Here is a 24,331-nt window from a genome sequence, read left to right as displayed (position 1 = left end):
GTGAAATAATCTTTCTGTAAATAATTGTTGGAAAAATTACTTGTGTCATGCACAAAGTAGATGTCCTAACCGACTTGCCAAAACTATAGTTTGTTAACAAGAAATTTGTGGAGTTGTTGAAAAACGAGTTTTAATGACTCCAACCTAAGTGTATGTAAACTTCCGACTTCAACTGTACATGTGGCTGACCCTTGCTTATCCACAACGCATATAATGTAATATTCACCAACAGAGACAATTCTCTATTCCCTTACTGTTACTTGTGAAGTGTAGGAGTGTTGACCTAGGATCAGGTCACCCCTGTCCATATCGTCTTATTCATTATGATCTAAAAGGCAAATCTGATCCTAGATCAGCAAGCCTACTCTGAATACAGCCCATGAATGTGTTGACATTAGTATAAATCGGATTTGGTCCCCATGGTGGGTTTAGTGTCATGATGGAGTAATGAGGCTCAATATAGAGACAAGATACAGTGCATTCGGAAAGTATTCAGACCCCTTGATTTTTTTCCCCACATTTTGTTACGTTACATCCTTATTCTAAAATGGATTAAATAAAACATGTTCCTCATCAATCTACATACAATACCACACAATAACAAAGTGAAAACATGTTTTTAGAATTTTTTGCAAATGTATTAAAAATTAAAAACTGATCGCATTTACGTAAATATTCAGACCTATTGCTATGAGACTCGAAATTGAGCTCAGGTGCATCCTGTTTCCATTGATCATCCTTGAGATGTTTCTACAACTTGATTGGAGTCCACCTGTGGTAAATTTAATTGATTGGACATGATTTGGAAAGGCACACACCTGTCTATATAAAGGTCCCACAGTTGACAGAGCATGTCAGAGCAAAAACCAAGCCATGAAGTTGAAGGAATTGTCCGTAGAGCTCAGAGACAGGATTGTGTTGAGGCACAGCCTCCAAAACATTTCTGCAGCATTGAAGGTCCCCAAGAACACAGTGGCCTCCATCATTCTTAAATGGAAGAAGTTTGGAACCACCAAGACTCTTCCTAGAGCTGGCCGCCCAACCAAACTGAGCAATCGGAGGAGAACGGCCTTGGTTGGGGAGGTGACCAAGAACCCGATGGTCTCTCTGACAGAGCTCCAGAGTTCCACTGTGGAGATGAGAGAACCTTTCAGAAGGACAACCATCTCTGCAGCACTCCACCAATCAGGCCTTTATGGTAGAGTGGCCAGACGGAAGCCACTCCTCAGTAAAAGGTACATGACAGCCACTTGGAGTTTGCCAAAAGGCACCTAAAGGACTCTCAGACCATAAGAAACAAGATTCTCTGGTCTGATAAAGTAAAGATTGAACTATTTGGCCTGAATGCCAAGCGTCACGTCTGGAGGAAACCTGGCACCGTCCCTATGGTGGTGGCAGCATCATGCTGTGGGGATGTTTTTCAGCGGCAGGGACTGGGAGACTAGTCACAATCGAGGGAAAGATGAACGGAGCATTATACAGAGAGATCCTTGATGAAAACCTGCTCCAGAGTGCTCAGGACCTCAGACTGGGTCGAAGGTTCACCATCCAACAGCACAACGACGCTAAGCACACAGCCAAGTTAACGCAGGAGTGGGTTCGGCTCTCAATCCAACCTGACAGAGCTTGAGAGGATCAGCAGAGAAGAATGGGAGAAACTCCCCAAGTAATGGTGTGGCAATCTTGTAGCGTCATATCCAAGAAGACTCCAGGCTGTATTCACTGCTAAAGGTGCTTTAGCAAAGTACTGAATAAAGGGTCTGAATACTTATGTAAATGTGATATATTCTAGAAACCTGTTTTTGCTTTGTCATTATGGGGTATTGATCAGGGAAAAAACTATTTAATCCATTTTAGAACAAGGCTGGAACATAACAAAATGTGGAAAAAGTCAAGGGGTCTGAATACTTTCCGAATGTACTGTATATTTACTCTGCTGCTACACCTATATCCAGTATTCACTACTCCTCAGTCATACAGTATGCACACACACATGCTTTATAGATAGCAATTAGCCCCCACAGTTCCACTATAATCCTCCCGTACCACCACTACATCTGCCAGTGCTTGTCGTGGGGGTCTCGTTAGGGAAAGACAGATGAGAAGGATGAGAGGAGAAGTGAAGAGGGGAGAGGAGAGGAGTTTGGCGGACAAACTGCTGCATCCTTGGCATTACATGAGGTAACACACATGGAGAGACGTTAGAAAGCCCTTCACATGGGCTCACACACTTCACTGGTACAAACCCTCACTTCGTTGGCTCTCTCTCTCCCTCTCACACTCACTCACACACACTTCACTGGTACAAACCCTCACTTCGTTGGCTCTCTCTCTCCCTCTCACACTCACTCACACACACTTCACTGGCACAAACCCTCACTTCGTTGGCTCTCTCTCTCCCTCTCACACTCACTCACACACACTTCACTGGTACAAAACCTCACTTCGTTGGCTCTCTCTCTCCCTCTCACACTCACTCACACACACTTCACTGGTACAAACCCTCACTTCGTTGGCTCTCTCTCTCCCTCTCACACTCACTCACACACATTTCACTGGTACAAACCCTCACTACGTTGGCTCTCTCTCCCTCTCACACTCACTCACACACATTTCACTGGTACAAACCCTCACTTCGTTGGCTCTCTCTCCCTCTCACACTCACTCACACACATTTTACTGGTACAAACCCTCACTTCGTTGGCTCTCTCTCTCCCTCTCACACTCACTCACACACATTTCACTGGCACAAACCCTCACTTCATTGGCTCTCTCTCTCTCTCTCTCACACACACACACACACACACACACACACACACACACACACACACACACACACACACACACACACACAAGGAGTTCCCACATATGCTGAGCACTTGTTGGTTGATTTTCCTTCACTCTGCAATCCAACTCATCCCAAACCATCTCAGTTGGGTTGAGGTCGGGGGATTTGTGGAGGCCAGGTCATCTGATGCAGCACTCCATCAATCTCCTTCTTGGTCAAATAGCCCTTACACAGCCTGGATGTGTGTTGGGTCATTGTCCTGTTGAAAAACAAATTATAGTCCCACTAAGCGCAAACCAGATGGGATGGCGTATCGCTGCCGAATGCTGTGGTAGCCATGCTGGTTAAGTGTACCTTGAATTCTAAATAAATCACTGACAGTGTCACAAGCAAAGCACCATCACACCTCCTCCTCCATGCTTCACGGTGGGAACCACACATTCGGAGATCATCCGTTCACCTACTCTGCGTCTCACAAAGACACAGAGGTTGGAACCAAAAACCAAAGGACAGATTTCCACTGGCATTCTGTCCATTGTTCGTGTTTCTTAGCCCAAGCAAGTCTCTTCTTCTTATTGGTGTCCTTTAGTAGGGACGACAGGTAGCCTAGTGGTTAGCATGTTGGGCCAGTAACGGAAAGGTTGCTGGATCGAATCCCCGAGCTGACAAGGTAAAAATCTGTTGTTCTGCCCCTGAACAAGGCAGTTAACCCACTGTTCCCTGGTAGGCCATCACTGTAAATAAGAATTTGTTCTTAACTGACATGATTTAAGACATGAAGGTCAGTCAGTGCGGAAGATTTCAAGGACTTTGAAATTTTCTTCAAGTGCAGTCACAAAAACCATCAAGGGCTATGATGAAACTGGCTCTCATGAGGACCGCCACAGGAATGGGAGACCAGAGTTACCTCTGCTGCAGAGGATAAGTTCATTAGAGTTACCCGCCTCAGAAATTGCTTATTTGAGTTGTTCTTGCCATAATATGGTCTTGGTCTTTTACCAAATAGGGGTATCTTCTGTATACCACCCCTACCTTGTCACAACACAACTGATTGGCTCAAATGCATTAAGAAGGAAATAAATTCCACTAATTAATTAAAAAAGCACACCTGTTAATTGAAATGCATTCCAGGTGACTACCTCATGAAGCTGGTTGAGAGAATGTCAAGAGTGTGCAAAAATATATTTTGATTTGTTAAACACTTTTTGTTTGCTTACTACATTATTCCAGATGTGTTATTTCATAGTTTTGATGTCTTCACTATTATTCTATAATGTAGAACATAGTTAAAATAAAGAAAAACCCTTGAATTAGTAGGTGTGTCTTTTGACTGGTATTGTATATATATATATATATATATATATATATATATATATATATATATAAACTCAGCAAAAAAAGAAACGTCCTCTCACTGACAACAACTTAACATGTGTAAATATTTGTACGGACATAACAAGATTCAACAACAGACATAAACTGAACAAGTTCCACAGACATGTGACTAACAGAAATTGAATAATGTATCCCTGAACAAAGGGGGGGTCAAAATCAAATGTAACAGTCAGTATCTGGTGTGGCCACCAGCTGCGTTAAGTACTGCAGTGCATCTCCTACTCACGGACTGCACCAGATTTGCCAGTTCTTGCTGTGAGATGTTACCCCACTCTTCCACCAAGGCACCTGCAAGTTCCCGGACATTTCTGGGGGGAATGGCCCTAGCCCTCACCCTCCGATCCAACAGGTCCCAGACGTGCTCAATGGGATTGAGATCCGGGCTCTTCGCTGGCCATGGCAGAACACTGACATTCCTGTCTTGCAGGAAATCACGCACAGAACAAGCAGTATGGCTGGTGGCATTGTCATACTGGAGGGTCATGTCAGGATGAGCCTACAGGAAGGGTACCACATGAGGGAGGAGGATGTCTTCCCTGTAACGCACAGCGTTGCGATTGCCTGCAATGACAACAAGCTCAGTCCGATGATACTGTGACACACCGCCCCAGACCATGACATACCCTCCACCTCGAAATCGATCCCGCTCCAGAGTACAGGCCTCGGTGTAACGCTCATTCCTTCGACGATAAATGCGAATCCGACCATCACCCCTGGTGAGACAAAACTGCGACTTGTCAGTGAAGAGCACTTTTTGCCAGTCCAGTCTGGTCCAGCGATGGTGGGTTTGTGCCCATAGGTGACATTGTTGCCGGTGATGTCTGGTGAGGACCTGCCTTACAACAGGCCTACAAGCCCTCAGTCCAGCCTCTCTCAGCCTATTGCGGACAGTCTGAGCACTGATGGAGCGATTGTGCGTTCCTGGTGTAACGGGCAGTTGTTGTTGCCATCCTGTACCTGTCCCGCAGGTGTGATGTTCGGATGTACCGATCCTGTGCAGGTGTTGTTACACGTGGTCTGCCACTGCGAGGACGATCAGCTGTCCATCCTGTCTCCCTGTAGCGCTGTCTTAGGCGTCTCACAGTACAGACATTGCAATTTATTGCCCTGGCCACATCTGCAGTCCTCATGTCTCCATGCAGCATGCCTAAGGCACGTTCACGCAGATGAGCAGGGACCCTGGGCATCTTTCTTTTGGTGTTTTTCAGAGTCAGTAGAAAGGCCTCTCCTACGTTTTCATAACCTACTGTCTGTAAGCTGTTAGTGTCTTAACGATCGTTCCACAGGTGCATGTTCATTAATTGTTTATGGTTCATTGAACAAGCATGGGAAACAGTGTTTAAACCCTTTACAACGAAGATCTGTGACGTTATTTGGATTTTTACGAATTATCTTTGAAAGACAGGGTCCTGAAAAAGGGACGTTTCTTGTTTTGCTGACTTTATATATATCATTGTTAGTAAGGATTGTGCTTTGTTGAGTTTGAACCAAATGTGGATGTTACCCTTTTTGATCTGCTGTAGTGAAAGGTCAGTTTATGCCATATGATCAATCCTCCCGAGTCACTACCCTGTTTTATGTTTTTATGTTTGAATGATGGAAGTTACATTTCCCTATAGCCTGGAGGACATTGAGTATCTATGACACCATGTTTCTAGAATAATTATTATGTCAAGACTTTGGTATTGTTAAGAATATCTGTGTTTGTGGTATTAAGACCTAAGCTAGCAGAGTACAAGCCCTGGAAAATAAATACCTATTAAACAGTGAAAATATGTTTGCATATTTGTGAATTAAGAAAAATAAAACTGTTTTGTGTTTGTGTGCGTGTGTGGTTGATGCACCCAATCAATACTTAGGCTAAGCATACTAACCACACAACACAAGAGTAAACTACAGTATGAGAATTTGTCAATACTAGGATTGAAGAAACTGTAAATGATATAAATAGACAAATACCTCTCCTTCTCTCTCTCTCCAGTCTCCCTGTATCTCCTGCAGTGCGGCTGTAGTTCCAAAGGAGGATCAGGTTCTGGAGAAGGGCACGGTGCAGAACGGTTGCCATGACGATCACACGACCAATAGCAGCAAGGTTTGCCTCACCTTACCTCACTCTAGTGAATGTTTGACCTTTGAACCTGGCCGTGACCTTTACTCATCCCAACCTGACTTCACTTAAATCCAACCCCAGTTCATCCAATCAGGCTTAGTGTTATTTTATTTCTGAAGTCATATTTATATCGCCATACTATACATGATGGAATGACGTGACAAGAACAAGCCTGACATCACTTTATAGAACCTAGCCAAACGGAAATATCTTGATTCATTGGCTTCACTGACTAAGTCACTAATCACTCTTATCCAAGACCTCAGGTCTAACACTTCTCACTCTCCTCTTTCTGTTTCAGCACGCACACATACACACGCACACGCACAAGCACAAACACACAGCTTCTCACTAGCCTCTCTCCTATTAACTCCACCAGGACACCTCATCTCTCAAATGTCCCTCCCAGGGCCCCGTAGGCCGCAGCCCTAAGGCCCTGAACGGTCTGCTGAGCCCCAGGCTGGAGGAGCCCCTGACCAACAGCCAAACGTCCCTGTGTGAGATGCTTCAGGAGAAGGAGAAGAAGTGGGGTGGAGGGGCCATGGGGATGGGGATGGACCACTCTGCTCTCATCCCCCTGCGCTCCAAGAACTTCAGAGAGAGGAGCGACGCTCACTTTGTGGATGTTATCAAAGAGGACAGGTGAGGGGATGGATGGATGTTACACAAACTGATCTGGAACCGGGCTTGATGGATGTGGGGGAGCTTTTTGGGGAGTTGGCTGGACAGCACTAATAGATCTGAGACCACGCTAAGGGAATCAAAGGATAAGATTCTGAACGCTGAAGGCAGAACTGTTATGTAAGAAGCAGACCCACACGTATATTTCACGTGATGTCAATGTATGTTTTGGTACAGTGTGTCTATTTACAATGTGCTTTATAGAACTAGTGTTACAGAAATTCCCTTCCTTTCCCTAAAATCTCCAGTTTTATAGAAATCTGGGTTGGAGGATCTGGATTTCCTGCTTATTCCCACTGATTCTGGGAATTCTCCAACTGGGATAAAAAAAAAATATATATATAATTTTTTTTTAATGTTTTGAGAAAGTTACTGGAATTTTGCAATCCTATATAGAACACTCACTGCGGTATTTTGTTTGTAGTGATCCTTATGCTTCTGCCCACTGAATAAGCCCCTGGGTCATGTTCATTCGGCACCAAATGGAAGAAAACAGACATGATATAGTTGATGGACTATCTGGAGTTGTCCAGTAAGAAAAGCTCATTTTCATTTTCCATTACAAAATGTTTGGTGCCTTATGAACACGGACAGCCCTGGTGGTATGATAGGTTGGTGTAACTCTCTCCCCGCCAAGTCTGTCTTCTCTATACTGACTGACTGACGTCTGTTGATCTGTCCATCTCCCAGTCTGATGAAGGACTACTTTTTCAAGCCTCCCATCAACAAGCTGAGCCACACCTTCCTGGACAGAACCCTGGAGTCTGCCTACAGGACTAGCTACCAGGAAGAGGTGTGTATCCCTCTCTGTCTGTTACTCTGTCTCTCTGTCTGTATGTGTCTGTCTGTCTGTCTCTATCTGTATTCCTCTTATCTGTCTTTCAGATGTCCCAATTCCTCTCTGTCTACTAGACTAGACCTGGTCTGTCTTTTCTTGTCTGTCGCACTGACTCCCTATCCGTTTCACCCTGTCTATCTAGCTCTCTGTGTGTGTATGCGTGTGTGTTCCCTGAGTAACCTGTAAGCACTGCACTATGTATGGCCTGTCAGGACTGCGGCAAAGACAGGGAAATCACTGCAGGACATCAATAGGGATGTCCTCTTAGCTTGTGATGCTCTCTGCTGGTACAGTGGGGGAACTGCATGTTCAACTTCACGTCTGGATAATGTTTTGTTCAGTTTCATACTTATTTATTACTGTAATTTCCGGACTATAAGCCGCAACTTTTTTCCCACGCTTTGAACCTCGCGGCTTAAACAATGACGCGGCTAAAATATGGATTTTTCCCGCTTTCATATTTTTTTGAAAGGAGATGACTTCAGTGGTTTCAGTGCACAGGAGGAGGAAGATAGTGACCAATGACTTTCTTGGTAGTCTACTGTTTACTGCAAATGTTTTATTTTTTGTTACAAGCCGTGTTTCGTTAAAGCCTATTTATTTTTGTTACAAGCCGTGCTTCGTTAAAGCCTATTTATTTTTGTTACAAGCCGTGTTTCGTTAAAGCCTATTTATTTTTGTTACAAGCCGTGTTTCGTTAAAGCCTATTTATTTTTGTTACAAGCCGTGTTTCGTTAAAGCCTGTGTAAAGTTCATTTGTTTCAATGTACTGGTAGGCACCTGCGGCTTATAGACATGCGCGGCTTATTTATGTTCAAAATAATTATTTTCTTAAAATTCAGTGTCTTATATTCAGGTGCGCTCAATAGTCCGGAAATTACGGTACTTAATCACAATGAGACAATTTTATTAATGTTTTTTTAAGACTTCCATGCTTCTCTATTCTCTCCCGCAACCTTTGCTCTCTCTCTTTTACCCTTTCCAAACCCTCCCGCTCTTTATCTCTTTACACTCTGCAACCGGACCCAGGTACCATTCATTGCCATTATGCCTTTAGTAAGGCACTTAACGGCGGCTAACGCTGTGCTGCTCTCAGCCTTGTGTGTCTTTGTGTGTGTATGAGGTTGGCTATTGTGACAGCAAATCAATCCATTTCCGTTGAAAAATAACAAAGTATCTATTCCCTCCCGTCTCCAGGTGGAGACCCAGGCGGCAGTACAGACCTTTGCCAGCCCTACCTTCAGCTCTTTCCTGGACATGGTCCTGTGCTGCTCAGTGTTCCTGGCCCTCTCCCTGGCCTGCCTCCTCCGGCCCCTGCTCTCTCTCCCTGGGGCCCCCCTGCCTGCCCCGGCCCTCACCTTGGTTGCCGTGGCTGCCCTGCTGGAGGCCCTGGCGCTGGTGCTGTCTATACGGTAAGACGGTTGAGGGAGAGAAGGAGAGGTGGAGAGAGGGATGGGGAGGAGGAGGAAAAAGGGGGAAGAAGTTGGGAGGGATGGAAGGAGGAGGGAGAAGAGGGGAAAGGGGGTGGGGAGAGGGATATGACGTGTGGGTTGGAACTGGGGAGGAGAGGAAGAGGGGGAGAATGGTAAAGGAAGGGAGAGAACTAAGTGGGGTGAGGTTTGAAGATGGGGAAAAGGGGAGGCCATTAGCCTGTTTTTCAATGGGGTTGGATTACTGTACACGTACTGTCTATCAGCCCTCTCTGAGCTAACCTCCTCTCTTCCTCTCCCAGGATGGCCTTCTACCTGGACAGCGTGATGAGCTGCACTAGGACCCTGCTGAGGGCCATCTCTGGCTGGGTCCCCCGTCACTTGATAGGGGCCGTGCTGGTGTCCCTGCCCGCTGTGTCCGTCTTCTCACACGTCACCTGTGACATGCACCTCTCCATACAGGTGAGCATGTCTATTCTGTTCATTTGCCCTGGTAATTTCCTCCAGCGTTTGCTAATGCTAACGATTGTTCCTTCCTGTGTCTCCCAGTTCACCATGCTCACCTGCTGTGCAGTGATCATTGCCATCATCCAGTACTGTAACTTCTGCCAGCTGAGCTGCTGGATGCGCTCGGCCATGGCCACCGTGGTGGGACTGGTGCTGTTCGCCCTGCTCTTCAGCCCACCCTGCAGGTCAGACACGTTATAATGGATTCTATTTTTTAACACATTTATGGCCCTTTTTTGTTGGTCGGAAAGGACCTTAAAGGGGCATCTGCAGTTCAAACAATAACAACACCCTGTTACTGTTTTGGTAAACAACTGAGGAACGGGGCTGGAGAAATGTAACCACCCTCAAATTTGTATATTACCCATTTAATCCACTACCAATGCACTCACTGAAGTTTGATAGGATATTGTATACAATATTACCACAATGTCATAATTTAGTATGACTTTTCCTTTGTGCGGACACTGTGTAATTTAATTTGTCGTGGACTCGATTAATCTCATCTGACCGTGTCTTGTGTTTTTGTCTCCTCTGTCTTCCAGTTCTGCCAACAGTATGTTATTTTGGTGAGTAGAATGAAGTTATCCATACAACTAATGATGCATTCACAATGTATCACTGGAAGGCCATGCTGTATTCTCAGATTATAAATATATCTCTCTCACTCCACCTTTCCTTAACTCCTTCCCTCTCTCTTTTTCTTCATCCCTCCTTCCTTCTCTCCCTCCCTGCCTACATTTCTCTCCATCTCTACCTCCCTACCTCATTCTCCAACTCTCCATCCCTCCCTTCTCTCCTTCCTTGTTTCTCCCTCCTCTCTCTTTCCCCTTCTCTCTCCATCTCTCCCTCCCTTTCTCTCTCCTCCAGGTCTGGCGACGCCACCAACAACAGTAACCGCAGCAGTGTTGTACATGATCAGTCTGAGCCCACCGCTGACCCCGTGCCCCGCCTCCAGGACCTGCTGGGCCCCGAGGTGGGAGTGGCCTTCTTTCTGCTCCTCCTGCTCGTCTGGTTCCTCAACCGCGAGTTCGAAGTCAGCTACCGCCTCCATTACCACGGCAACGTGGAGGCCGACCAGCACCGCATCAAGATCCAGAACATGAGGGACCAAGCCGATTGGTTGCTTAGGAACATCATCCCCATCCACGTGGCAGAGCAGCTCAAAGTGACTCAGAGTTACTCCAAAAACCATGGTAATGTTGGCGTGATTTTTGCCAGTATCGTTAACTTTAGCGAGTTCTACGAGGAGAGTTACGAGGGCGGCAAGGAGTGCTACCGCGTGCTCAACGAGCTCATCGGTGACTTCGACGAACTGCTTCGCGAGCCGCCCTTCAACAACATCGAGAAGATCAAGACCATCGGCGCCACGTACATGGCGGCGGCTGGGCTGAATGCGCAGCAGTGCGCCGAGGCACCGCACCCTCACGGCCACCTGCGGGCGCTGTTTGACTTCGCCCTGGAGATGATGCGCGTGGTGGACGACTTCAACAAGAACATGCTGGGCTTCAAGTTCAAGTTGCGCATCGGGTTCAACCACGGCCCTTTGACTGCAGGGGTGATCGGCACCACTAAGCTGCTCTACGACATCTGGGGCGACACTGTGAACATCGCCAGTCGCATGGACACCACGGGCGTGGAGTGCCGCGTGCAGGTGAGCGAGGAGAGCTACTGCGCCCTCAGTGCCATGGACTACAACTTCGACTACCGCGGCACAGTCAACGTCAAGGGCAAAGGTCAAATGAAGACCTTTCTGTTCCCCAAGAGTGCGGACAGCGGCACCCCCGTGCCCCAGTACCTGCTCTCCGTCTCGCCAGAGATCCGGGTGCAGGTGGATGGGAGTATCGGGCGCTCGCCAACAGATGAGCTCTCTAATATGGTGCCTAGCTCCATGGCAGGTGTCCCCACTACCACCGGTCCCTCGCTCAGCTCTGGGGTGTCCACGGGTCTGCTGCGGCCTGAGAGGGGGGTGGTGGAGGCTGGAGATAGGCCAGACAGTCGGCAACAATACTACTGTAGCCCTACTACTACAGAGACCATCACAGCCAGACGCTCCTCCTCATCATCCTGCCTTGGTCTAGCCTCCCTGCCTATCACTAGTCAAGCTGGAGATACTTTGAAAGTCAAACAACCAAATCTGTCCATCACTAATAAAGGTGAAACTCCTTCAACCAACGTCCAACAAACAAATCTGCCTGCCACTAGTCTAACTGGAGCTCTTTTGACAGTCCAACAACCAAATCTGCCCACCACTAGTCTAACTGGAGCTCTTTTGACAGTCCAACAACCAAATCTGCCCACCACTAGTCTAGCTGGAGCTCTTTTGACAGTCCAACAACCAAATCTACCCATCACTAATAAAGGTGAAGCTCCTTCAACCAACATCCAACAACCAAATCTGCCCACCACTAGTCTAGCTGGAGCTCTTTTGACAGTCCAACAACCAAATCTGCCCACCACTAATAAAGGTGAAACTCCTTCAACCAACGTCCAACAACCAAATCTGCCCACCACTAGTCTAGCTGGAGCTCCTACAACAAACGTCCTCCAACAACCAAAACCTGTTGTGCCTGCCTCCCTCCAGCCTCTCTCCCCTCAGAATGCCACAGCTACTGATTTACGGAAGGAGGTGGAAAAAGAGAAAGAGAAGGACGATGATGACATTATTGGCGAGCTAACGAAACTCTAAGACTGTTATGTCTGCGATAGCTTTTTGCATTAGCCTTCAGCCCTTTAAGCACGGCCTTTCTTGCATTCCTGCCAGTTGAAGCTTATTATGGAACAGGCATATGTGACGAGAAGGCATACAGAAGGAAACACCTAAATGGCACCAGTTTCTGGCTCCTCTGTTGTCAATTCTTCTCCAGGTTCGTGCTCATTAGGGCACACCTTTGTAAATCTTTTTGCAACTGTAAGCGAAAATGAGCATTTCTTATTGAACAAGTTCAGATACTACGTCTGTTTTCTTCCGGTTCATGCCCACTGAACACGACCGATGTATCTGGTGGGCACAGTAAGAGTGAATAAGAAGATGGGGAAAGTACGATGGGCACTTATGTTGCTATAGAACCCAGCCTCCTACTTGATTCTCACTAACATCTTTAGTCTTTTTTGTTGTTGTATGTTTGGGCTTTTTTTTTTGCCCTTGTTTTTTATGTCTTTTGATTAAGTGCCTTTAGCACAAAATAATGTGTAGACAAAGCTGATCTGAACAAGGAAAGAGGAAGAAACATAAAGGGAAAAGATAACTGGGAAAGACTTCTACACTACAAAACTGTGAACCTTATGTACATTTTAAGGCAAAAGCTTGGTTTCTGTCAGTTTGTTATAGTTGTCTTTGGTCTGTGTAGCTATGACATTGCTTTTATTACTGTAGTTAAGGAGTTTACAAGAATCGGAGCAATAAGGAATGCCACAGTGAAGAGTGAATGGTGGGTTATAAAGGGAAGCAAGATGGAGTCGACTTTTCACAGTGAATCACTTTAAATTGTCTAAGAAAAGCACAGGCCTCGCACAACGCTCTCAGACAAACCCACAACAATATCTACAACATCAGTCGGAAGGCTTGACTGTGTGCTTGTGTCTGTGCGCTACACTACAGTAATAACTGCCTTCCACGGCCTCATGTGGAGAGGTGGCTGTAAGTTGTCATTCTGCAACTGATGAAAGCGTGGGAAGAAGGTCGGGAGTGTGATCAAGAAATAATGAAATCCCTCTTGCTGATGTGGTATTTTTTCTCCCGGCCCTGGTTAAAAGTAAGGACCTCTGTCTTACCAGCCTCAAGCCGTCAACTAGACCTTGGTAATAGTAATTAGGGCTGAATCCTAACTCCCACTTAAGTCTGTTTTAAGTCGAAGTCTCCCATTGACATCAATGCATGACTAAGTGAAAATGTTCAAGTTAGGACTTGACCCTAATTCTTTAACATATCATTAATTAGCTTCAACTGCACATTAGCTCTGCAAGTCTATAAAGCTAACTTTTAGCACCACAGGTTAGTTCATGTGCCATAACCTCTTCCTAGTCTTTTACAGGAATGAAATCTGTTGTTAGGCTACCGTTGTTGAGGTTTGAAGTGCACCCCTCTAGGTAGGCGTCCTAATAGGAAGTTTCTATTGAACGTGCTGGTTTGCTTACAATACAGTTAACAATCTGTTAAAATTGTTACATGTGCGTCACGTACATATCATGTGGAATAGGCAAGAGCACAAACCGATCCGGGACCAGGCTAATCTTGAGTAGTCTCTTGTGACGGACCTGAGTTAAGATGTTGAGTGATCCAGTTTAACGGAATGGTTTATTGGTATATTGACCTTCAAATAGGACTTGATCTGCTATCGCCACGCTCCACTCCTGTTACTCTACCGTCCGGCTATTTAGAAATACATGCAATGGGGAATGCACCCGATTCCTTCCTCTTGTTACAGCATTCCTGCCAAATTAGATCCTGGATAATAAGGGAAGTTTCTAACATGCGCCATGTAAGCAACATATAAAACATATGAAGTGTGCATGTTCAGTGCTACATATTTTCCTATTTGTTTTGTGTGTTTGTTTTGTCGAAGTTGAGATCTCGTTGTTTTCTTTTTATATGTATATATATATCATGTACTGTATGCGTTGTTTTATCAGACCCTTTCTTGAGAGAATTGAGTATGGTAAACTGTACAGTGCATATCCTCCAACTGCAAGTCTAATCATCCCTGTCACTTTCTCTCTGTTTTAGTAAAAGGGCTTGGGTGCTCGGGGAAAATAACAAAACAAGTAATGGTACTACTAGGTTTCCATCCAATTGGTGACAGATTTTCATGCGAATATTCTAAAATCTGCATAAAGAAAATATGCGCATTTTTCCACAAAATATACTTTTTCACGTACCAAATAAAAATCTAAAGTTCAGTGTGTTTCCATTGCATTTTCAACTCTACCAATAGTTTTGTTGTAAAAAAACAGTTGGGTAAAATAGCCTATTTGCCTACTCTGGTCTTGGTACATACGCTCTTGCCAACAGCTCACAGATACAGTGCAGATAGGCTAGTCTACATAATGAGATTATTATGGATAAGAGCGAGAAAATGAGTATTTTTCAAATGGCAGCCAACCATCGATCAACATGTCACCAGAATCAGACCCTCGATATTTATTGGAAAGGAGCATCAAGATCACTGTGCACTTTCATCACCCATCATAAGTTCGGCCTATTTCATCTGTAGCCTAATAAACTGCTTATCATCGCGTGACTCAAGGTTTACTTCGATATGATTATTATATGAATATTTACCTTTAAAGGCGTTTCCACTGCCATTTCTCGCATAATTAATTAAAAAAATTACCAACACAGAAAAATCCCACCCCATCGAACAAACAAATTATCTTTCGGCATTTATAAAATTGTACCGAAACTTCCTGTTTCCATCACAGATGTCGTGATTTTAAAAAAATGATACGGTATGACTTTACTTACATAAAAACTGGGGATGGAAATGTCTATATTATTTGTGACCTCAGACATACTTTGAAACCTCAAAGGTACAATATCAAAGCGTTCTGAATTAGGAGTATAACTTGGAAAGTAAATGTTCATAGTAAAAGACTTGAGTAAAGATGGAGATACTCAGGATATCCCAGCAATCATTTGGGTTTTAAGTGCATCTTTCAACTTTCAGCACTTAAGTTTGTCTTTTGTAGTGCCATAATTTGTTTTACTACAGGTTCCTTGTGTGTACTGCAAGAGTTTGCTAGTAGTGCCTTTTCAGTCATAGGAAAATCCTCTCTAAATCAACTCTGATATCATTTAATTAAGATTGCCACATTTTGTTTCTCAAACCTCCTTGAATACACATTTTTTTTTGCTATTTTACATGTGTACATATTTTTCTCATCCAAGTTCTTTTAACTTTTTATATGAATTTGACATGTGCCTTTTCTACTACATAACCTGCTGAGCAATTGTTTCCAACATTTAGTATCACTGATATGAGTATGAAACTCAATATTGCAGTTCATTGTCACTTTTTGGTAGACAGCTGCCACTTATTTGTTCTGATGTGCATTTAAAAACAGGGAATAACTAAAATGTAGTTTTGCTTTGTTTGACTGGATATTGTTGTACTGTGTAGAATTGCTTGAATGGGGTTAGGCCCATTTTAAGTGCATTAATCTACAAACGGGATTGTTTTCAAATTGTCAAATGTATTCTTGCTGATTATGAGCGTGCAACCCTTGTTGTAACCTACCCAAATTCCATTGATTACAATTTTTTATTTTTTTTATTTCACCTTTATTTAACCAGGTAGGCAAGTTGAGAACAAGTTCTCATTCACAATTGCGACCTGGCCAAGATAAAGCAAAGCAGTTTGACACATACAACAACACAGAGTTACACATGGAGTAAAACAAACATATAGTCAATAATACAGTAGAAAAATAAGTCTATATACAATGTGAGCAAATGAAGTGAGATAAGGGAGGTAGTAAAGGCAAAAAAAGGCCATGGTGGCGAAGTACATACTATATAGCAAGTAAAACACTAGAATGGTAGATTTGTAGTGGAAGAAAGTGCAAAATATAAATAATGGGGTGCAAAGGAGCAAAATAAATAAATACAGTAGGGGAAGAGGTAGTTGTTTGGGCTAAATTATAGATGGGCTATGTACAGGTGCAGTAATCTGTGAGCTGCTCTGACAGCTGGTGCTTAAAGCTAGTGAGGGAGATAAGTGTTTCCAGTTTCAGAGATTTTTGTAGTTCGTTCCAGTCATTGGCAGCAGAGAACTGGAAGGAGAGGCGGCCGAAGGAGGAATTGGCTTGGGGGTGACCAGTGAGATATACCTGCTGGAGCACGTGCTACAGGTGGGTGCTGCTATGGTGACCAGCGAGCTGAGATAAGGGGGGACTTTACCTAGCAGGGTCTTGTAGATGACCTGGAGCCAGTGGTTTGGCGACGAGTATGAAGCGAGGGCCAGCCAACGAGAGCGTACAGGTCGCAGTGGTGGGCAGTGGTGGCTATTTTGTAAATGCCATCGCTGAAGTCGAGGATCGGTAGGATGGTCAGTTTTACGAGTGTATGTTTGGCAGCATGAGTGACGGATGCTTTGTTGTGAAGTAGGAAGCCGATTCTAGATTTAACTTTGGATTGGAGATGTTTGATCTGAGTCTGGAAGGAGAGTTTACAGTAAAGGGACATATTGGAAACAATCAGTTTCAATAATAAACTTCACACAGTGTTATGTTGCTAAATGTCCCAAGGAAGGGGAAACTGCATAATTGAGGTCTGGACACATGAAAGGAAGATAAAACCCAGATATTAGCTACAGCTTATCTTATTGCTTTTGAGAAACTCTGCTTATCAAACTATGGATTCCTGGTGTTTTATCGTGTTGATGCTGGATAAGTAGCGTTCTTTAGAAAGCGAAGGGAAATAAATTGTTGAATTTAAGGCTAACTCTTATAGAGGTATTGGAGCTCAAATCTTATTCCCAATTCAACCGTACTGTGATGATGGCTCTATTTTCATTTCACACTGCAACTGTGTTGAATGTGTTACCGTACCAGCTCAGAACAGCTCTGTTGGGCTCAGTAGTGTGAAAAAGGTATTGGGTTCCCTACTTCAAAAAAAGCTTAGTACAAAAAAAAACTAACTTGCCTTCACTGCAAAAAGGACTTCATGGATTGAAACGTTGTGAACTAACAGAATGGGACTAGTTTTGATGCCAAATAGAGATGTGATTGATTTGATGTATGTTTGGCCTTATTTCCCCCTCTTTAATTTGCTCTGACTTGTCGTGCACATTGATGACGGGTTGTTTCTATACTCACTAGTACGATATGTATGCAGTATGTATACATTTTGCACAAAGCACTCACTCTGTATGTACATATGCGTTTTATATTTTGTATTATTTATACAGGTGCCATTGTTGAAGGGTTGAGGAATACATGGAAGGTTAGATACACGTTAGAACACTGTTACAATTATGTCCAAATGTCATGTTTGCCTGCATGTATAGTATGTGTGTGTACCTACCTGTACGAATGTTTGTGTAACTGTATGATTGTGGGAGAGGGATGCTCTAACTTACCCCAGTAGGCCTAGGATTGTGTGCTGTCTGAACTTGTCCACTTCTTTCCACCTCAGTATGTCAAAGTCAATTTACATTTTAGTAATTTAGCAGACACACTGATCCAGAGCGACGTACTGGTCCCCCGTGGGAATCGAACACACAACTTGGCATTGCAAGCACCATGCTCTACCAACTGAGCCACATGGACCTATAAGGACATTTTCCTGCCACCACTACTTCTATATAGGCCTCGGTGACAGATCTCTCCTTCCTAAGGGATCCCATGGTATTCCCCCATGAGTAGCCTGGTCGGTTTCAGATTGGTTTGTGCTGTTGGCAGCTCCTATGGTCAATGTAAGAGCTGACGAGACAGTGCAAACAGATCTGGGACCAGGCTACATCATCAACACCATGCAAGGTAAAATAACACTGCTAGATTTCTGTTAATGTTTTCAGACCCTGTTTCATATAAGCCTACTGTACAGTTGTGGCTGGTAGATCTTTGGCCTCCCTCCCACTGTATTTTATATAGCCTATAGCACGCTGCATTTTTGGAGGGGTCCGCAAATGAAGGTAAAAAATAAAGTGATTTTTTTTCTGAGATTTGTTTGGATGGTTCTGTTTGCATTGCTTGATATTTACCCATTATTACAACTTTTAATGATGCATTTACAATTGCATGTAAACTTCTGTTGCTTGGCTCCTTAAATTGATACAAATGTAGCTGACTAGATGGATGGACAAGGGTGAAGTGCCCCACAATGGTCTTATGAGGGTTGGTGACTTGGTGACGCATAATACACAATGTATATGGGGGACTGCACAATAACTGCTCACTTGTACATTGTTCTGTAACACTTGAGGTTAGAAAGTGCTTTGACAGCTACTTAATTTTTTGGGTTATTCCACCCCTAGAGGCTTGTTGATGTACGTCCACATGACGCACGGCAGGGCATAGGTTTGCGTAGGGCGTGATTGCACAGCCCCTCCCCCCCACAGTCTAGCTAGAAAGAAAAAAACTTTTTGTATCGGAGGAATCAACAGCCGCCATCTTGACGCGGCTCAGAATCAGGATTTCGGGAGAGCCTTATTTTTTAGACCGAAACGAGCCATTTAGACCGTGCTCAAACGGCTTTATTCTGCAGAAAATCGAAGTCTTTATTCCTTCGAAGATAATTATTGAGAAAAAACGAGGATTGGATCAATTTTTGTCGTCTAGAGAGCCCCTCGTATATTTGATTTCCCCTTCAGAGAGCGCCGCTTCTCCATATCTCTGTTCCGAGACGATGTATTTATCGAGAGACAGTAGCGAGAAAAATACATCGGCGCATACAAAATATTTTTGTAAATTTCTTGTCTTTATTGGAGGCGAAAATTGAATTTAAGGCTGTTCATTTGGACCGGGAAAAGGCGCTTATTTAAAGATGCCTATCTAGGGATTTATGGAGAAAGGGACTTGAATCCACACTATATACTTTTTTTGCTAATATTTTAATTTATTTTTCGTGAACTGAAATATTTTTTGGCTATAATTATTAACGATAATTATGTGGGTGTTGGGTGTTGGATTATCATGGGGTGATTGTCAGCGGCGGAGCGTGGCGCTGTTGCCTTTATTTTGAAACATTCTACTCGGCTGACTAGTGCAAGCATATTTCTATCTTGCCAGCTAGTTGGTTAAATACCCCTCTATACGTGGGGTGTGAGTAAGAAAGAAGATTGTTGCCATACAAAAAATCTAGCTGGAAGGAGTCGAATTTCATTTTGCATCATTATTTAGTGATCATTCTTACCGATCACAATGGCTGACAATTTGCTGGACGTCGGACCTCCCAACGCAAAGCGACCGAAACTCAATTCACCTGCTCTTTCATCGTCAGATGGTCCAGGTAAGCACCAAGTAGGGCCTATTTTGTCGTCAGTCTGTTGAAAAAATAAATGTATGCCAACAATGAATGAGTTATTTTAGTGATAATGAAAACTGTACTTTTATGTTTTGTCTGGCTGCGTTCGCTCGTGCACAATGTTCCTCACTTGGAACTTTCATATGTCAGCTCTCGAGCTTTGCAGTCTAGTTGTTCGTGGTATTAAATTGTCACACCCGACTGTCACTGAATCTACAGTCACCCGTCTCTAGTAGCCAATCCCCCGCTGCTCTCTTCTCGATTTGCCCATATGCCTTGGTAGTAAAGTCAGCCTACTGGCGGTGCTGGTATTGCACCATGTGCTGATGTGTCTGTCACTCCTTCTCGGTTTACTAGCTACGCCTCTGAAAACTTGCCACCCCTATGTTCCGGATAATGTCATTGCGGTGGAGTGTGAGTTGGAACAGCGGTCCGAACGCAGACGAGACTTGTGATATAGCCGCCGTGTCTGTTCAAAAGAAAAGTGCAACCTGTTGAATTTGGTTCATTTCAACACTCATAGACACTTGTTAACCTACCGGAATAGGACTATTGTATGAGCACAGTCAACAGAAGTGTCAACATGAACTTGAAGGTAAGTTATATAAATGTTCATACAGAGTGAAACCGATAGGAATTTCTTAGACGCTGCCCTTGAATAGGGGCCCTGCATTGAAGTTTATGGACAGGTCTCCTGTGCTCATAAACCTAGCCTCCCAGACAATAACAAAAGCCTACCACAGCGCTGCCTTGGTTGGTTTTTATCAGAGAGAGAGGAACATTAAGCATAAACCTAACCTCAGGGTCTACCACCACACTGTACCCACCCAAACACTCAGGAAACAGCAGAGGGTGCACCCCCCTATCCACATCGATGGGACCGCAGTGGAGAAGGTGGAAAGCTTCATGTTCCTTGGCTTACACATCACTGACAAACTGAAATGGACTACCCACACAGACAGTGTGGTGAAGAAGGTACAACCGAGCCTCTTCAACCTCACCAGGCTGAAGAAATTTGGCTTGGCATCTAAAACCCTCAAACTTTTACAGATGCACAATTGAGAGCATCCTGTCGGGCTGCATCACCACCTGGTACAGCAACTGCACCACCCACAACCGCAAGGCTCTCCAGAAGGTGGTGCGATCTGCATAACGCATCACCGGGGGCAAACTACCTGCCCTCCAGGACACCTACAGCACCCAATGTCACAGGAAGGCCATAAAGATCATCAAGGACAGCAACCACCCGAGCCACTGCCTGTTCACTCCGCTAACATCCAGAAGGCGAGGTCAGTACAGGTGCGTCAACGCTGTTTTTCAGTGTCTCGGTCCCAGCTATCTCAAGGCCATCAGACTGCTAAACGGCAATCACTAGCACATTAGAGGCTGCTGCCTATAGACATAGACTAGAAATTACTGGCCACTTTAAGAAATGGAACACTGGTCACTTGGGTAAACATCAATCTGGCATTACTCATCTCTATTGTATATACTGTATTCTATACTATTCTACTGTATTTTAGTCCATGCCGCTCTGACATCGCTCATCCATATGTATATATTCTTAATTCCATTCCTTACTTAGATTTGTCTATTGGATAAATGTTGGTAAATTGTTAGATATTTCTTGTTAGATGTTACTGCACTCTCGGAGCTTGAAGTACAAGCATTTTGCTACACCCGCAATAACATCTGCTAAACATATGTATGTGACCAATAAAATTTGATTTGATTTGAACCTGCACGACTTCCCCTGGCTCCTGGCCTCATATCGCTAGCCGCAGCCAGCCAACATATCGTTTAACATTGGTATTTAACAACCAGTCATATTTTATGCTTAACATTGTATGAAGTTGCTGTGGCAGCTGCACCACTCCCTGCCTCCACGCACAAGAGCTAAGCGATTAGTGCTTTTTAATGTCGGATTAGGTTCAATTTAAAAAACTAATTTTTGGGGGGATTCCATTATTTCTTTGACTATGCATTATGTGGTTTATATGCTGTAATACAAAATTAAACAATTATGGCAGTCCCTGACAAAATCTTTGACAATAGTCATATGTTATTTCGACCAATCAATTGAAATGATAAAACATCCGATGTGTTTAAATCAAATCCATGATATGCACTGAGCTTGTCTTATGATTTAAGCCCACTGTTTGATGAAATAATTAAACAAATGACTAGAGTCCGACCGCAATTGATTTGATTCTGCCAGGCCGGGCTCAGACTTGCTGCTCTGTTAAAGAAAAATGACAGTGAGTGACTGAGACTAGCACCGGCTGTTTCTCTCCTCCCTGCTGCAGCGACCACCGCAGAACATCAGCAGGGTTTATTCCGCTGTCCGTGTTGCTGAAGCTGCAACATAATTACAGCCATTTCTGACTGAAAATTCTGTTACCGAAATCCCTCATTTGTTTAGGAAAAACATTCCCTCAACCCTTGCTCTCTTTACAAGACACATTTTATGCATCGCATGCACTTGACCAATAGGGCCTGACCTATAGCATATCATTATCACATCAATGAATTGGTTATAACAAACTCCAAACACCGTAACACAATTGAGAGTAAAATGGATGCTGAGGACATGACAAACTCAAAACGGGGGAATGTTTACTGGTTACTTGGGAGGAAAACGGGAAGTCAGATTTGTGGAATAAATGTGACTATTTGTGGAAAATATTGGAGATCAAGAAAAATGAGGTAAGGAGCAAGTGCTTTGCATATTGTGTGTGCCAAACAGGTGCTGTTAGATTACAATATCATTTTTCAGACTATTTGGAACAATGTCAATAACACAAAATAAATGATACGCGTACCAGAGTCTGTAATGTGTATTTGTTTTGGAAAGCCTTAATTACAGCAAAGACTAAAGTCGCATTCATTCGTGAATGCAATTTCCGCAATGAAAGTTTATTTATTGTTTACGCTAATTTATTCAAGGTTTGATACATTTTTATTTTAAAACTAAAATGCTTGACTGCATTTCAAATCATGAATGACTTGTATGCTGTGTGATAACATGAACGAATGAATGATTAATGCAGTTGCCTAGAAGTATTGAAATATATGCCTAAGTAAGTTACGGTATAAGACTAAACAGGATGCGCTCTAACATGCTGACCACACCACTCGTGTCGCGTGCGTTGCAAAATAAATGTACACATGTTATTCAATCATTGCACCCACACTGCTCGTGCTCCTCAGCGAGCATATGCATGGCCAGACACTAAAATAGAAATAGGTTCCATTTGTGAAGCTCAACGCGCTGCGAGTCCGACCTCTCAAATCTCATTGGTTTTTAGAAGCATATACCCACGTGCCATCTCATTGGTTTTTAGACGCTTATACCCACGTGGGTGATTGAAAGATGAACTGACTTCCACACTCCAGTCGGTTCTAGTAATGCCCCGTAAAGTTGGTTTCCAACCGCCATATAAAGTCCAAAGAAGAAAAAGCCTGTAGGAAGGAGGAGAGATGATGAGGAAAAACAAATTCGGTTTACAGTTATCTGTGGATTCATTGTCGGAGTAGAGGACCTTGTGCATTTCAGGTAAAATAACAACCCAATGTTTATATCCCAGCACAAATTAGATAACAGCAAGCAAGCTAGCTAAATTTCTATAAATGTTCAATGCTTTTCGACCTGTCCACAAATTAATATAATTGGTTCAGTTTTATATGTTTTAACCTGCGTGTCCTGTTCTCTTCTAGTCTGGGTGAACAAAAATCAATGTGTGCGCGATGGGGCGCATCCGGTTTGGTCAGCATGTTAGGGCTATAGCTCAATGGTGGTTATACAAGGCTGCTATACTAAGCCTACTAATGATAATGCCATTACTTATTATAATGATTATTATTATTAATGAGATCAAGAAAAAGGAGGGTTAACTTTTTTGGACAATTTGCAACGGCGTACACAACACTAAATACATCCTAAAAATACCAGAGAGGCTGTTAAGAAAGCAGAAGTAAAGGCTTTATTACAGCATATCAAAGATTAAAAACAGACAAATTTGTGAAATTATCTGACATGTTGTGGTTGCATCAGGCTTGATGCTCACAGAATTAGTAAGCTATTTAACAAACACTCAAACAGGCAACAGAAGCAGGATCTGGTTTATTTCTGTACATATGTATGTATATATGTGTATGGATGGATGTATATTTATAAACCAGGCACATTTAAGTTAGGCTATTAATTATAGGCCTATTTAAAAAAAAATTTTTTTTAATGTAATATATCTTTTTTTACCCCTTTTTCTCCCCAATTTCGTGGTATCCAATTGGTAGTTAGTCTTGTCTCATCGCTGCAACTCCCATACGGACTTGGGAGAGGCTAAGGTCGAGAGCCATGCGTCCTCCGAAACACAACCCAGCCAAGCCGCACTGCTTCTTGACACCATGCCCATCCAACCCGGAAGCCAGCCGCACAAATGTGTCGGAGGAAACACTGTACATCTGGCGACCTGGTCAGCATGCACTGCGCACAGCCCGCCACAGGAGTTGCTAGTGCGCGATGAGACAAGGATATCCCTGCTGGCCAAACTAACCCGGATGACGCTGGGCCAATTGTGCGCCGCCCCATGGGCCTCCCGGTCACGGCCGGCTGTAA

General features: G+C 43.8%; 2 protein-coding genes across 3 annotated transcripts in view; both read left to right on the top strand.

The window, feature by feature from the left end:
• LOC106601890 (adenylate cyclase type 9) overlaps positions 1–14,648 on the top strand; it is a 63,203-nt gene extending 48,555 nt beyond the window's left edge. For both annotated transcript variants that reach the window (XM_045715638.1, XM_045715639.1), the window contains 8 exons: positions 6,165–6,275; positions 6,673–6,935; positions 7,665–7,767; positions 9,010–9,224; positions 9,545–9,704; positions 9,792–9,934; positions 10,295–10,318; positions 10,620–14,648. In XM_045715638.1, coding sequence (XP_045571594.1) covers positions 6,165–6,275; positions 6,673–6,935; positions 7,665–7,767; positions 9,010–9,224; positions 9,545–9,704; positions 9,792–9,934; positions 10,295–10,318; positions 10,620–12,438 — 2,838 coding nt within the window. In that variant the 3' untranslated portion in view covers positions 12,439–14,648. The remainder of the gene's footprint in view (positions 1–6,164; positions 6,276–6,672; positions 6,936–7,664; positions 7,768–9,009; positions 9,225–9,544; positions 9,705–9,791; positions 9,935–10,294; positions 10,319–10,619) is intronic.
• A 4,179-nt stretch (positions 14,649–18,827) lies between these two features.
• Positions 18,828–24,331, top strand: part of LOC106601889 (CREB-binding protein) — a 91,676-nt gene continuing 86,172 nt past the window's right edge. Inside the window, 1 exon segment of the mRNA XM_045715637.1 lies at positions 18,828–19,698. Within this exon segment, the coding sequence (XP_045571593.1) occupies positions 19,611–19,698 (88 nt within the window). The 5' untranslated portion in view covers positions 18,828–19,610.

Source organism: Salmo salar, chromosome ssa03 (genome assembly GCF_905237065.1).
Source record: "Salmo salar chromosome ssa03, Ssal_v3.1, whole genome shotgun sequence".
Classification (NCBI taxonomy): domain Eukaryota; kingdom Metazoa; phylum Chordata; class Actinopteri; order Salmoniformes; family Salmonidae; genus Salmo; species Salmo salar.
This window is presented reverse-complemented; position numbering and strand designations above follow the sequence as displayed.